The 16,499-nt window shown below is 38.4% G+C and overlaps 1 protein-coding gene across 2 annotated transcripts in view; it reads left to right on the top strand.

The window, feature by feature from the left end:
- Positions 1 to 16,499, top strand: part of CDH6 (cadherin 6) — a 141,193-nt gene that overhangs the window by 63,985 nt on the left and 60,709 nt on the right. For both annotated transcript variants that reach the window (XM_017889465.1, XM_017889466.1), the window contains exon 2: positions 9,382 to 9,737. In XM_017889465.1, the coding sequence (XP_017744954.1) occupies positions 9,510 to 9,737 (228 nt within the window). In that variant the 5' untranslated portion in view covers positions 9,382 to 9,509. The remainder of the gene's footprint in view (positions 1 to 9,381; positions 9,738 to 16,499) is intronic.

The following is a 16,499-nucleotide window of genomic DNA, read 5'->3' as shown; positions in this document are numbered from 1 at the left end:
AGAAGGAGCCTCTAGGTTAGTTGGGTTTTATCCAAGTTCTGCCACTCACTAGCTGTGTACTCTGGGCAAAGTATTCAGTCCCTCTAAGACTGTGTTTCTTATCTCTCTAAATGAGAGGATAAGAAAATGGTCCCCATTCTGGAGTGTAAATTAGTTCAAGCATTGTGGAAGACAGTGTGGCAATTCCTCAAGGATCTAGAACTAGAAATACCATTTGACCCAGCCATCCCATTGCTGGGTATATACCCAAAGGATTATAAATCATTCTACTATAAAGACACATACACACGTATGTTTATTGCGGCACTATTCGCAATAGCAAAGACTTGGAACCAACCCAAATGTCCATCAATGATAGACTAGACAAAGAAAATGTGGCACATATACACCATAGAATGCTATGCAGCCATAAAAAAGGATGAGTTCATGTCCTTTGCAGGGACATGGACGATGCTGGAAACCATTATTCTCAGCAAACTACCGCAAGAACAGAAAACCAAACACCACATGTTCTCACCCGTAAGTGGGCATTGAACAATGAGAACACATGAACACACAGTGGGGAACATCACACACTGGGGCCTGTTGGTGGGTGGGGACTGAGGGACGGGATAGCATTAGGANCTACTATAAAGACACATACACACGTATGTTTATTGCGGCACTATTCGCAATAGCAAAGACTTGGAACCAACCCAAATGTCCATCAATGATAGACTAGACAAAGAAAATGTGGCACATATACACCATAGAATGCTATGCAGCCATAAAAAAGGATGAGTTCATGTCCTTTGCAGGGACATGGACGATGCTGGAAACCATTATTCTCAGCAAACTACCGCAAGAACAGAAAACCAAACACCACATGTTCTCACCCGTAAGTGGGCATTGAACAATGAGAACACATGAACACACAGTGGGGAACATCACACACTGGGGCCTGTTGGTGGGTGGGGGACTGAGGGACGGGATAGCATTAGGACAAATACCTAATGTAGATGACAGGTTGATGGGTGCAGCAAATGATCATGGCATATGTATACCTATGAAACAAACCTGCACATTCTGCACATGTACCCCACAACTTAAATTAAAAAAAAAAAGAAATGGTACCCACTACAAAGAATTGTTGTAAGATTTACATGTGTGTAGAGCATTTATCCCGTTACCTGGCACATTTGTCTGCTGCTCTTAGTTAGCTTGTAAGTTTTGTGACAACTCTTTTTACCTCTTGGAGACCTGCATTGGTGTTATTTTTTAGGGGATTCATGAAGACTCAATTCTAAGGCTACAGCCAGAATGGGCACTTGTCATGTGGGCAGCAGCCTGACACACACCCCCTTAGAGTGCGTTCAGAGCAAGGGCACCCTAGTCTGAAGCATGAATTGGGATCTGGCTTTATTATGTACTCACTGCATGACCATGGACAAGTTATTTGACCTAAGCTTCAGTTTCTCATCTGCAGAAATTGGAAGAATATTATCCACCTCTCAGGATTGTCATGAGGATTCATGAAAGCACCTTTGTGATGTGCTTAGCTAGGTGCCTAGCACGTAATAAGTTCGTGGTAGAATACAGCAATGTTAACCAGTATTATTATTTACGAGTTAGACATCATAGAATTGATAAAAGATGTACATATATCATCCAAAATGAATTAAACATCTCTACTCTTTGTACCACTTTATGCAAGTATTAGCTCTAAAAATCATCTATGATATGCCAAGTTCACAATTACTTAATGGTAAACTGAACCATGTGATTGCTTTTGTAATTTAATCAAGTTAAATCTGTTTTGGACTTCCCATCCTCACTAAGATACCTTCCTCTCCTGCAGGCCCATAGCTGCCAGCCAATACTCTCTGGCTGCCCTTTCACTGAGCTGTTAAAAGAGCCAGCTCATTGAAATCATCCACGCTAATTTGTAAGAGGGTTTTGACATCTCCCGGTCTTGTTTAAGCTTCATTGTCTTCATGGCCATGTGTCTAAAAGAATTAATGTAGCTGCCAGAGAACCTAACATGTAAGCAGAGAATAATATGAAACCCAGTCTTTCCCACAATTCTGCAACCTAAACCTATAGTTTGCTACAGAAATGTTTAAAATTCATACCATGAAGAGCTAATTAAAAGTATAAAAATGCTTTCTCTTCTTTGTTCGCATGAGTAAATCTTTTGGGAAAAGACGGGGTCTACATGCCCAAAGGGCCCTCAAAAGCCAGGCAAGGTGCTTAAAGGAATGAAGCAAGCAAAAGGAGATGGCAAATGGCATTTGAACACAAGGCCACAGCAGGGGAGCACAGGAAGGACAGTGGGGACCGTGGCAGCCCTTGCACTGCTGTGGGAGCAGCTCCCTCCACTCCAGAAATAAAGGCCACCAGAACTTATGAGGTTTCAAGTTAATCCACAAATGAGGATCTACTGATTCCTTGAAGAACAGCAACTGACTTAAGTTTCTTAATTGTAGAATAAAAGGCATAACAAAAAAATGCATAAGAGGCAACATGTGGCCCTAGGATGGCCTATGTGTGTCCTCTGCTAAGATCTTTGGCAGTTTAAGTAGTTGTAGCCATCTTAATGTCCACAAGTAAGACCTCACATGAACTCATTCATTTTTATCCTCACAGCTATCTTATGAGGTAGGTACTATTAATATCACCCCATTTTATAGATAAAGAAATTGAGACACAAATTGGTCCCCTCTTTGTCCAACCAGCGTTGTGCGGAGCTGAGATTCTCACCTTGACATGTGGCATGCCAGAGTCTGGTCTTCATCACATTCTCATATTTAAATAGATTAGTAGTTCTCACAATTAAAGAGTTTGGACTTTCCCCGACATGTGGTAAAAGAACTTTGCCTTTGTGCTCTGATTTAAGTTTTGATCTATTTTGATTTTTGTTCCAAGTGAGTATTTCACTTCAGCTCTCCACTACATATAAAATGCCATTTTATGTGCTGTAACACGTTGGATTTTATCTTTATTAATGCAATGTGTGGAATATGATTTCAGAACAAGGGCAATGCTGTTAAAATCGCTTCATCTGGAAATACATCAGTTTGCAAACAGATTGGCATATTATCCACAAATATAAACATTTACAAAAAAATATATCAGGCATCATTTGATGACTCTTGCCATAATGATTCATTGGCACAAGAGAAGTGCTTTGTGGTGAGAGGTGCCAAAGCTGTTTAACACATTTCAGTGGAGTTCATTACACACACGAAACGGAACCAATTTTACTCAACAGTGACTTTGACATTTACAGAAAAATGAAATGGAGGTTTAGAAATGAAGACTTCATGTGAAATCCCTACCAAAACTTTTAAATTGGTTCTATCCTTATGTTACCACTTCTAGAAGATCGGCCATGTTCTACAGACATATTTTTATTCACAGCAGGTGGCCACCTATTCAAAACAAAGTTTCTTGGGTTATCGGGAAATTGATCTTGAGCAAGCTTAATTGGCTGTAAAACCCTTCTCTCAGAATAAATATCATATTTTTTTAAGATGTACTTGTAGGAAGATATGTTTCCCTTTGGCTTCACTCTGTTTAATTCATCTTCCTTATTTTTTCCAATTCTGTTTCCTTAATTTTTGAGGCTTTCGTGGATTAAGTACCATCTTCATCCTCATTGCCCACAAAGACATGGCAGGACTCGAGATTTCAGGCTCAGAGTTGCGATGCAGTAAGAGAGATGTTAAAAAGTCATAAATAACCAGCTGTTTCCTACTTCCTCAATGATATAATGCAAGAAAATGTACCAAAAAGTAATAAGGTATTTATGATACTTATGCTAAAAAGAGTTCTATATTTATGCCTTATGAAGAGTTAAGTGTAGATCATCCAATGGGGTAGGATGACCTAAGTATAGACCATATTTACAGAAATGTAAAGTACTATGCTACAGTATGTGTATGCAACACCATTTATCTGAAGAAACAATTCATAATAGGTTGTAAAACATTCTCTTACTATGGTAACTGGTTAAAGTATATTAATAACGTTGCTTTACTGAATGCTTACTGTGCTTTCAATGCCAAAGTTAAGGCTCTGCATAACAAAGAACAAACGTGCTTGGTTTAATTTGTAAGTCTAGATAACATTACAGTTATATTGCGCTGATTAGAATTAATCAACAACACCAGAACAAATCTATGTCAAGTCTGAATATTAAAACTTGAACGTAATTATATTGCTTTCAAACCTGTCTTATATTTATTTAGTCTGCAAATAGTGTAATAAAATCAGTATCTCAAAACCAGATAATACATTTGAGTCATTCAAACTGTTATCAAACATGTCACTGGAGAAGCAATTCAATCAATAAAAAAATTCTAATTAGCATATTAATTATTTGCAAATAAAAGGTGATTCCAAAGTACACGAGGGAACTTGAGGACATATTAGTTTGTCTTCTCATTCTATATATCCCTATGAAATATTTTTGCACGATTAATTTCCAATAATCTAGGGGAAAAGATTTTGCTAATTTAAAGAAAACGTCAGCCCAGCCTTTGCATTAATTATCACATATTCTATCTTGATAGGACTTAAATTGATGAGGCCCAGGCTCCTCCAAAATGGCACGTATTAAATAAAATCTGGACTTGACCGTGCATTCTTGTGGATATTGAAGTACATATGCATATTGGCTGCCAGGCAAATAAATTTTCAAAGTATGCAATTACCAAAGCTATGTGGGCCTTGCCCCGCTATCCAGAAGCATCTCAATTACCTTCTAGTCATCAATGAAATAGGGTTCTGCAAAGATTCAAACTAGTTTTCTTGACCACCAGACACTTTTGCATATCAAATTTCCGAGCATACAAACGATTCCTTATAGAAAACAGAAAGTTCCTCACAAAAAACTGAGATCCCAACAAAAAGGAAAGAGACACAGTCTATTAAGTAGCCTTTTACATCCACTGCTAAACTGTCATTAGACTGCAATTAGGTAGTTCACGTTTTTTTTTTATAGAGTTGTTCATGTTTCTAATTGATTGGCTCCTAATGCTAAGAGGGCATGGAGGGCAGGGTGAGGGCAGCAAAAAGGTACAACATCTATTTTGTTTTGCTTTTCCCCCCTCCCACCATCTAGTTCAGGTATTTCGTGATTAAATACCCTGCCTGCTATTTTAAGTTCAGTATCTGAGCATGCCCTTACTTCTTTCCCCTTTCCATTTACTTCCTGACATCTACAAAATGAGCCACCACATCTGACTGCCACTTACCACATGGTTCCCCTCTACTTTGCCTGCTCAGAAATCAACCGTTTCCCACAGTTCTCAGAGTTGCGCTGCTTCTGGGCCATTGTCTTCCTTTGCTTGAACATCTGACCGTTCTGCACAGTAAGAATCCTGTTTTTTGCATTTAGGGGCATACTTGCAGCACACTAATTGTTTTCCCATTTACTGTTCTTTAGGTTAAGTAAAATCTAAAATTTGGAAATTGTTTTAGTTCATTTTCTATTGCTTATAACAGAATACCTGAAACTGGATAATTTATAAAGAAAAGGATTTTATTTAAAGTTATGGAGACTAAGTGCAAGGTTGAGGTGCCACATCTGGTGAGGACTTTGCAGAGTGTCACATGGTGAGGGGGCTCAGCATGCTAACATGTGATCCAGGTCTTTTTTTTTTTTTTTTTTTTTCTTTTTTCCAGACGGTTTTGCTCTTGTTGCCCAGGCTGGAGTGCAGTGGCATGATCTCGGCTCACTGCAACCTCCGCCTCCCAGGTTCAAGCAATTCTCCTGCCTCAGCCTCCTGAGTAGCTGGGATTACAGGCACCAGCCACCATGCCCAGCTAATTTTTTTTTTTTTTTTTTTGGTAGAGATGGGGTTTCACCATGTTGGCCAGGCTGGTCTCAAACTCCTGACCTCAGGTGATCCACTCGCCTCTGCCTCCCAAAGTGCTGGAATTACAGGCGTGAGCCACCACACTTGGCCTCTCTTCCTCTTCTTATAAAGCCACCAGTCCCACTCTCATGATAACCGATTAATCCACAGGTGAATCCATTCATGAGAGCAGAAAGAACCCTCACAATCCAATCATGTCTTAAAATCCCCACCTTTTGATACTGCCACATGAGGGATTAAACTTCAACATGAGCTTTGGAAGGGGCAGATATTCAAACCATAGCAGATATCATTCATTTTAACTTCTCAACTTCTTTTCTGATATAACATTAGAATAATATCAGTATGTTAATTACCGGTACCATTTTTACAGGGGCAAAATTACTAAGTGAAAGCTAGTTCCGATTTTCTTTCACCTGAATAAAGATGACTTTTAAAACCTTAACGTAATAAAATGGAAAGAAGAAAATATAGATTCTATGAATGAGTCCACCCTCCAGTGAACTTTCTTTTTGGCCCATATTCTTCTCCTTCATGCAAACAGTGGTGACAAGGCACACAGTGTCCCTGCCTTCCCTGTTTCTATACCACTACTGTTAAATGCTGAACTCAAGTCCGCACGAAAGAAAACAATGAGTATATAAATTACTTCAGATTTTTCAAGTGCTTCTATTCTTTAATTCTAAGAAAATTTTGACTTGCTTGGAGATGTTTTCTGATCAATAAACTATCTTCTGCAGATGTTTGCAATGTGTTGTAGATGGATTCTATACATGCAATACAAATGAGAAGAACAAGAATAATTAGTGATTAGAATACCTAATACTTATTAATACCTTATCAAATGCCAGGCACTGTTCTAAATGGTTTGCATGTAATGCCTCATTAAATCCTTATAACACCCTATGAAGTGGATAGTATCATTATCCCATTTACAGAATAAAGAAACTGAGGTAGATTGAGATTAAACCATTTTTTCAGGTTCACAGAGACGAATGTTGCAGACCCTAGCACTGATGATCATAACCACTATGCAATCCTGCCTATTAAGAAATATTAAATGAGAATTGCTAAGTTATATATTCAACAGTTTAAAGGGGTTTTTTAAAAAACTATAGAATTTCACAGAGAAATCTCTCTCTCTAAAAAACTAACATCAAATATGAGTTTGAGCATATTGATCATAGTAATTCAATTACGTATATTAAGTTTTTAACAAGGATGCACCCTATCAGGTTGATACAAAAAGAGCTGGGTTGTAGCAAAATTAGATGTCGTAGCCTACTTGGAAATACTACTTAAATTTTTATCACTTAAAAGCTCATTACCAACTAAGAAAAAATGGAATACTTGACATTTTGGTATCTGTGATATTAAAAAGAACTAATATTTAATATTCAAGTGGCAACAGCTTGTAGAGTTTGCACACAACACCCACAGGGATCGATTTTTCTCTAAAACGGCCTTCAGGAGTCTGCCTTTTAAACAGCTGACACGTCCTTTCTCCGTATCCCTCTTTCCTGCCAGCACCATGGGGTGCTCGTGGAGTGCAGCAGCAGACATGTAATTCTTCACTGCAGGATTTGTCTTTGCAAATAATGGAGAATGAGGGAAATTAAGAAAAATGTAATTTCCACAGAATCAACCTCAGTGTAATCTCGGCTACTAAAAATGAATAGATGTCTTTAGAGGGCTTTTCTCCATATGCACTCTCCGTCCCCTTTATATACCATCTATGAGGAGAGAGAAGAATCATTCGTACCTAATTGATCGTCAGTCATTCCACACCTGTACCAAGGCTGCATTATGACAAGTATACTGTTGCCTGGCATTTTTCCAGTATGGCTAATTGTCGCAGTACTAATTTACTTACCTGTGGAATTTTCAACTTCCCCAGCCTGCTGTCAAGCAGATGCATAATAACGGAATAAAGGATTTAAAATGCCAAATATTATAAATTATTTCACTTATCTTTCAATAGAAGGCTTTGACTAAGCCACATATTAGGTGGCTATAATTACTCATTGCTGGAGTAAAAAACAAACAAAAACCTGTCACATATACATTTACCTGGTAGAATGACAAGAATCAAGTGAACCACTCTTTTCTGATGTAGAGAAAAAAATACTAATCAGATTACCTAAAACATGTTCTTGATCTGCATGGTTTAGAGTAAATGTACCAGTTCAATTACTATTATGTTCCGCATTACACAACACTTCCTTTTTGTTGTTGTTGTTATTATATTTAAGAATGGTTTTTCTATATCAAATGGTAAGACAAATGAGTAATTTACTGTTTTTTCTCCAAAAAAATGTGGAAAAATTTCTAAAGGCAATATAGGCATATATGACTTTAATTGCATAAACTAGTAAACTAATTTGGAACATCTAAACCAAGCAAATCTGGCCACCAGGATTTTTTTTATGGTAGATTGTGTTTTTGAAAATTAATATTTCCCATGGAAAGCTATCACGCGCAAGTATAATAACTGACATTTTTGTTACAGTTTGTTACAGTTCTTACAGTTGATGGCCCTCACTGTGGTACTTAGATATGTTTGATACACCTGTGAAAATTACCTAGCAACTGTGCAACTGTAATTTTTGTTATAACAAATGTAATTGTAATTTTACCAGTTTTAACAAATATGCCTGATTGTTTATGATAAAGGCAAAAATTTATAGATAAGGTTTAGGATTTTCTAAGGAAATTTGAATAGAATTGCTCATTTAATTCTTACAGTCTATTAAATACAAATTCTATAGGTTGCTTACTCACCCATCCTATAGTATTATTAGGTCCTCTAAGGAAAAAAAAAAAAGTTTTCTGGACAAGTTTGGGAAATGCTGGATTAAATATGTATAGACTTATCTTTATTGTTGCAAAATATCACTTTAGAAACTTTATTTCAGGCACTTTGATATGCTAATCTGCACTCCGAAGAGAAGGTGTATGGTCTTTTCCAGCCTTATTTGACCCAAAGGTCCTATCACAGCTCATCTCCGAAGCCAAGAGTCTGCAGAGCTGGCTCTGCCTGACTCACGCCTGGCACATCTCAGGGATTCAATACATTTTAGCGAAATTTCAACATTATCCATTTTCAATTGAATTCAAATGGTCTGTGATATTCTTTGCCTTAGACTTGTTCATGAGGATAAATATGCAAATAGAATCAGAAACACAAACTCATTTTTTCTACCAGATCTCAGCCCACATATTCCAAGGTAAAAGAGTAGCGCAATAATCCATTCTGGCACATTGACCTATAGCAACACTATTCCTTAAAATAGGATTTTTAAGCAGTAGAAAAGGAGAAAGAAAACAAGAGCTTCCTACCCAGCACACGCCTTCCATTTAGCATGTCTGGAAGATCGTCTCCTTCATTTCAAAATTGATAGCCAACTTTTTTTGTTGTTTTGCTATTCAAATTTCTGTCCTCTTTTTTTCCAGCCTATTTGCTCTAACACTGAATTTTAAGCATCTCTAAAAATGCTTGATATGTTATTATTCTTTCCAGATATCCTCTGAGAGCCAAGCAAAGAACATTAAGGAAGGAAGGAGGAATGAGGCTGGATACGGTGCAGTGAAAAAGGCACTTCCAAGAGAGGGGCACTCACTACCCAGAGACTCGACGGTGCCATCAGCATGAGAACTTACCGCTACTTCTTGCTGCTGTTTTGGGTGGGCCAGCCCTACCCAACTCTCTCAACTCCACTATCTAAGAGGACTAGTGGTTTCCCAGCAAAGAAAAGGGCCCTGGAGCTCTCTGGAAACAGCAAAAATGAGCTGAACCGTTCAAAAAGGAGCTGGATGTGGAATCAGTTCTTTCTCCTGGAGGAATACACAGGATCCGATTATCAGTATGTGGGCAAGGTAGGATTCCTTTGAGTGCTTTGACATTCTGAGTTTAAAAGCCCAAAGAAGTTACTTGTAATAAATAGACGGGGAGGATATGAACTATTCCCCAATATAGTAAGAATTGTTGCTTATCTGGTAAGACTTTTTTTTTTTCACTTGAGGAGTTTCCGAAAGAAGACTGTAGCAAAAAGCTGAGAAATGTTAGCCCTGCAACAAAGAGAGAGAAAGTGCTCCAGTTGAAAGTGAAACACCCACAACCAACCGCATAGGATTATCATAAATCCTTTAATTTTACTGTAGCTTAACAAATGTGGTCTGGCTATTCTATAAAGTCGGGTGTATTAAAAATAGGAATGGAGAGATTAAACTGTAAGGAAAGGAAGGCTCCTTTTTCTCTCATTCTAAAAGCAAATATTCTGAGCTATAGTCCTTTGGCCAAGTTCAAATTAACTACTTAACTCTGCTACCTATAGCACCGTCATTCTCTGGCCAAATGGAGCTTTTGGCTGTCAAAACCCACCACCGCCTTAGATTTGGCAGCTTCTGCTGCTGCTACTGTTTAGTCTTATCTCAAATAGTTGGCAAAAAACAGGTATTTCAAAATCTTGTGATTTAACTGTGGCAAAATTTGTAAAAGAGAAAAATGCTTATGTAAAAGTACTCTTTCCAAATATCATCTGACCATTTTATTGACTCCAGAAAGTAAAGTGAGGAGGCATCGCTTATTATAGCCCTCACAGATTACTGGAGCTGAGTCAGTGAAACAGCTTGGTGAGCCTGTCATCATGAGTTTCGTTGGAATTTTATCATCACCTCCATCCTTGTTGCAGAATATCTGCATACTGAAAAGATGTCAAAGAAAAAACAGGGTTACAGGCTTGTGCTTTGTAGGTTCCATGCCTCATAAGGTAATATTGATTTTTTTCAAAATCATTGCTACATATCCCTTCCTAAACAAACTGATAATGAACATAAATAGATACATGAGAAAAGGCATTCATTTATTATTACAGCTATGATTTTAAGACATCTATATTAGGTTATCATGCAAAAAACATACATTCTGCAGATTCCAAAGGCTGCATGTTCACACTTCAATCTGTGATCAAATATCCCTGAATAACCATATGTAAATATTCTCTTTAAGTATTTACCACCATAAATGAAGGGAAGCCATCCACGGCTTGGGCTGACGTAACCAGGAAGTATTCCAACGATGTGAATTATTAATGTGGAATAAAGTGAGAGAGGAAGTATTTGGTGAAGGGGTGAACATCAACACAGATCCCCAAGGATCTAGCCATGTATTTGCTGTGAAATTCACACTCTGTGTGACTACTAAAGACAGTTCAGCTACTTGTACTTCACTCCATTTCCTTTGTGAAATGTGAAGAAAACTAGGTGAATCAGGTGATGGTTGTAAAAAATAACCATCATCTTAAAATCTTTAAAGCACTTTTACAACACAAATAGCATTGTTGCCATAGAAGATTAAGTTTTAAAAAGTGCTTTATCTAAATGATGGTTCCCCGTTTTCCTTTCCAGTTTTCCTCTCCAATTGTGATGCCATTTTACACCTATAATGCCACATATTCTTAAAAAAAAAAAAGTGGGGGGGAGGTGTTGGGGCAGGTTATTTCAGGATACTACAAACAGCAGTGGCTAAACCCACGTAAGAATCAGTTTTACAATTATAATTATGAGAAGTAATAGTGCCATGGGGAAAACTTACAAGCTGTGGACTCGAGCAGATCCAAGAATGCGTCACTGTGCTGCCAGTTGCCAATTATGTGACCCAGGACAGGTTGTTAACCTTTCTGGGCTTTCATTTCTTCATCCAGAAAGTGCATGCAGCAATGCCTACCTGGTGAAGTTGCAGTAAAGTGATACAGGCACTAGTGGTAGGGACAGAGTAGGTGCATAAAGAAGTTATTATTATTGGTAAAAATCCATCGTATATGTTCTATTAAATCCATGTGTAACACATTGAAGTGGCATATTGACTTTCATATCACTGCAGAAGTAAAATGAGGTAATTAACAAAGCTCGGTGGAAAATACAGAGAATCATGGCAAAAATCTCTTCACAACCACAGCTTTAACTGGATTAGTTGGATTTGGATATTTTATTGGCAACTAGATAAATTTCCCTCCCTCCTCATCACCTGTCCTTCCCTGCTGGCCCTCCTTCTCCTCCTTGTAGTTATAACACATGAGATATTTACTGGAAAAAAAATCAAGGGCAACAACTGAAGTTGTCAAAGTTGCCACCATGACTGTATCAGACATGCGTTAGAGGTGGTTTTGAACTGTTGATATGATATTTTCTCAAATTCCTCTTTGAAGTTATATGATATCAACAGATCAAACAATTAGACGAGTATTTTTTACCACAATTAAAAATAATAGAAAAAAATACATTTTTAAAAAAGATAAAGGAGAGAGTTGCCCCTCATTTGTGGCCACAAGTTGGTCCACCTTTAATTTACCTGGAATAAAAGATACACCCAATGCGTGGCCGGGCGCGGTGGCTCAAGCCTGTAATCCCAGCACTTTGGGAGGCCGAGATGGGCGGATCACGAGGTCAGGAGATCGAGACCATCCTGGCTAACCCGGTGAAACCCCGTCTCTACTAAAATACAAAAAACTAGCCGGGCGAGGTGGCGGCGCCTGTAGTCCCAGCTACTCGGGAGGCTGAGGCAGGAGAATGGCGTAAACCCGGGAGGCGGAGCTTGCAGTGAGCTGAGATCTGGCCACTGCACTCCAGCCTGGGTGACAGAGCGAGACTCCGTCTCAAAAAAAAAAATAAAATACACCCAATGCGATTATCCTGCTCCACTAGGTCAGGAAGCTTTTGGCAGGAAAAAAATGATTAGACCAGAGCTGAGGTTCCAAAACTTTCTTGGTTCACAGAGCCCTTAGGCTCAAAGAAATACCTTATAGTGCCATGTATTAAATAGTTAGACTCAAACAACTTAATAAGAATTTTTGCTTTAACAACTTAATAATTATTTGAAAAAATACACATAAATGGACAAAAAAAAATTTATTTCGCTCTTAACCACAGTTACAAATGGTATGTGTGCATCTCTTGAGCATGGCACAATTTCTCAATCAGATTGGACACAGCCCTCTCATTTCCTTTCCCACCTTGATTTTTGCACTGTAATTGCTTTTTATTACAGCCACTATGGAAAACCCAGCTTTATAAATATAAATTATTGAAAGGAATGCAGCACCACCTACTGTTGAAACTGTGAACTACCTGGAGCGAGTAATTCGCAAGGGGTCTAGAGAGGTCAGGTGCTGCTGAATTTCCCTCCTTTTCCCTCCTTTTTTTTTATTTTTTATTTTTCTTCTTGTTTGAACTGTGGTCTTGCTCTGTCACCCAGGTTTAAGTTCAGCAGCGCAATCTCTGCTTACTGCAGTCTTGGCTTCCTGGGCTCAAGCTGTCCTCCCGCCCCAGCCTCCCAACTAGCTGACACTAGAGACATGAACCACCGCACCAGGCTATCCCTCCAAATTTTAAAATATTTCCTGATCAGCTCCCTCCTGCAACCCAGGTTGCCTCAGTGCATACTCTGGGAACCATTAGAATAGTCAGGTTGACATATAAAGGTATGCCAAGGCTAATAGAACCTTTAATCGTGCTATTTAAGCAGATTACTACTAAATAAAAATCACTCCGAGCCCATCGTGGGTGCCTAACACTCAAAGGATCTATCTGTATGTGGAAGGATAGAAGCATTAACTGAGGAAAAGTAATACTGTTGAGAAAATAAAACTTAACATAGAAGAAATGTTTACATTATAAACATCTGTTTGTCTTTGTGTTGATTTGAAATTATGATGATGCAAATTAATTTGTGGTAAGTCATCGTGAGGATGGTGGAGTGAGGAAAATGAGAGTAAGTGAGGGAAACAAAGGGCTTTCAGGTGTAGAAGGGAAAAAAAAAAAGAGAGGGTCATGGCTGGCGGTGGGGGACACAGCAGCCAAAGAGGAGTCCAGGAGCTGGAGTGGCAATGACGAGAACAGACAAGATGGTGCTTTACAACTGAAGCACAAGCAACTGCAGTGAGACCTTGCTCCTCCGTCTTAACCTTTCTGAACCTTCCACTGCGTTCTGTTGCCAGTGAGATGAATGCAGAGACACGGACAAGACAAGGTGGGGAGGAATCGTGGAGAAAGCCCATTATAGCTGAAATATTGACAAAACAAATTCTGATTTACAAGAAAATGTCAACTTCCACTCACTTAAAATGGTGCTGGCAGGGAGAGGTAACAGGATAGGAAGAAATAAGTGGTCCTGTATTGGGTAAGTTTCTGAGTTTGTGAGTTTCAGATATAAAACCCGGATGTGATTGTTTTCCAAACCGCATCTCCATTTGGGGGCTGCTTGGAGCTGCTTTAGCTTGAGTGGCATCTGTGTCACCTGGGAACTTGTTTGGAATGCAGAGTCTCAGGCCCCACCTCCAATCTGAGTGAATCAGAAATCTGCATTTTAACAAGGTCCCCAGGTGAATCGAATGCATGTTAAAATTTGAGAAGTGCTGCTTTTAAAAATGCCTTCCCTGGGTCTCACCTCCCCAGACATTCTGATTTAGTTGGTTTTTAATTATTTATGATTCTAACATATTGCCAAATTTGGGAACCACTGTCCTAGGAGGATGTTACTGCCAATTGTGATAACAAAATGTGGCAAGTTCAGTAATAAATTGAGCATCCACAAAGTGTTATCAAAATAAAAAGGAGAAGAGCCAACCAGGCTCTGGGGCTCAGCAGAGCTTCCTAGGTGTTTGAACCCCATCTAAAGACAGAGCAAGTGTTAGCTTATACTGCAGAGGGAGAATTGCCAGGACCTCCCAATTAATCGGATAGAGAAGCCAAAGGTCCGAAAGCTGGAGTTCAAAGGGTCAGAGATTTAGAGACTGAACAACCAGCAGAGTGAAAGAGTCCTCACACTGACACAGAAAACACAAAGAGGTACATATTTTCTTGTCATGGGCTAAAGAAAAGAGTGTTGTACTTTTGTACAAAATCCACTTGGGTTATCTTTGGCTTATGTAAACTTAATATAATAGAAAAATGGAGGGAAGCCTTATCATTCCACATTTTCAGAGATCCCTGTAACTCTCTAGCCTGTTTTCTGTAATGCAGCAATTTCCTGGCGATGATTGGTAGATAGTCTAAGATTACACTCCATAAGAAAAAAAGAGCACAGGTAGATGTAGACACAGATTCGATTTTGAAGACAGAGGCATTCATTAATACAAAGATGAATTTACTTAAAATAGCAGAATTATGCCTAACTTTAGGCAGAAGATTTGCACAGTGCCATTCAACAGCTACAGCAACACTTAATTCCCATCTGCTCCATTTTATCTTCCACAATGTTCCTTAACTCCTCCTTCCACACAATTTATACATAAGACCAGCCTCCACTAAAGCATTCGAGATGTTTCTATTTTTAGTAACATGCCAGGAGATCTGTTTTTATGGAATTTAATGAACTGTATACTTTCAAAGGTATTTTCTGATGGAAGTTGGTGATGGTTTTGGGGGGACAGTTTTCAAAAAAAAAAATTGATAGGCTGTATTTTTTTTAAATATTATGAAAATGTGAGTTCTATTTGAAGCTCTAACATATAGGCTTTCCAATATGCCTTTATCCTCTGTCTTTAAAATTAATGTCTACCCAATTCAGTGAAGCCACTCTTCTCAAGATAATTAGACAGTAATGTTTTAACGGACCGTAAAAATGAAAGTTGTCAGCCTTACACACCTTTAAAATTAGAAATGAGCAATTATTTGTTACTATAATTACATGATCCAAATTAGTAAACATGAAGCAATATTTTATCCATTCTGAAAGGTTACTTAAAAGATGCCATCGTTGAAATGTTGCTTTTTCTAATTCTTACACTAATTTGTTTTTCCCTAAAAAGAGCATAAGCTGAAGAGTAGAAACCTCCTGGCACTAATCCCATGCGTGATTCAGAGTGTCTCTGAACCACTTGTTGCTTCAAATAGCAATGTCACATGAAAGCATCGTCATAGCTGATATTTTCTGAGCACTACTTTGTTCTAAACCCTGTCCTAGGCGCTTCAAATGGGTTATCTCATTGGATTCTCGCAGCAACCCTAATGCATGGATATTGTTTCCATCCCTGTGTTACAGATGAGTAAATTAAGGCTCAGAGCAGTCAAGTATTTCAGGCCATTGTCTCACATTGCTAAGACCCCGACAGACGATACTGTCTGGCCACCTAGCTATTCAGTTATATACCCTCCCCTGTATGTCCACTTTGCAAAGCCATTTTGAAGCACAAGTGGAAAAAAAAAAAAAAAAAAACCCGGAACATGCGTTGGTGTTCAATGATTGCATTCTACACAATACCACAAAACTTATTGAGAATGTATTGTGTGAAACCCAAAGGTAGAGAGAAAAAAAAAAATTTTTTAAGGCTACTTTTAAAGAGCTGCACGAATATGTTTGCATCATTGTTATGCACATTCCTTTTACTTTTTCATTTCCAGAACACATTAGTGGTATTCAAAATAGTTACATATGAGCATTTTAAAAGGAGATATGCAATTAATGATCTTTCTGGTCACTGTGATTTTTTTTTTAAGTGTCTTTTTCTTTCCCTTGATAACCCTCTCTAAACTTCTGTTCTGGTTCAATGACCTGCAATAATCTTTTCTCACTGAATCAGGGCAAGTGCCTTTGGGCATATCTCTCTTCTTCTTCATTTAAATTTAATGCTCAGCCATTTA

Source organism: Rhinopithecus bieti, unplaced genomic scaffold (assembly GCF_001698545.2).
Source record: "Rhinopithecus bieti isolate Rb0 unplaced genomic scaffold, ASM169854v2 scaffold_17882, whole genome shotgun sequence".
NCBI lineage: Eukaryota > Metazoa > Chordata > Mammalia > Primates > Cercopithecidae > Rhinopithecus > Rhinopithecus bieti.
The sequence above is the reverse complement of the archived record's forward strand: the minus strand, read 5'-3'. Positions and strand labels throughout refer to the sequence as shown.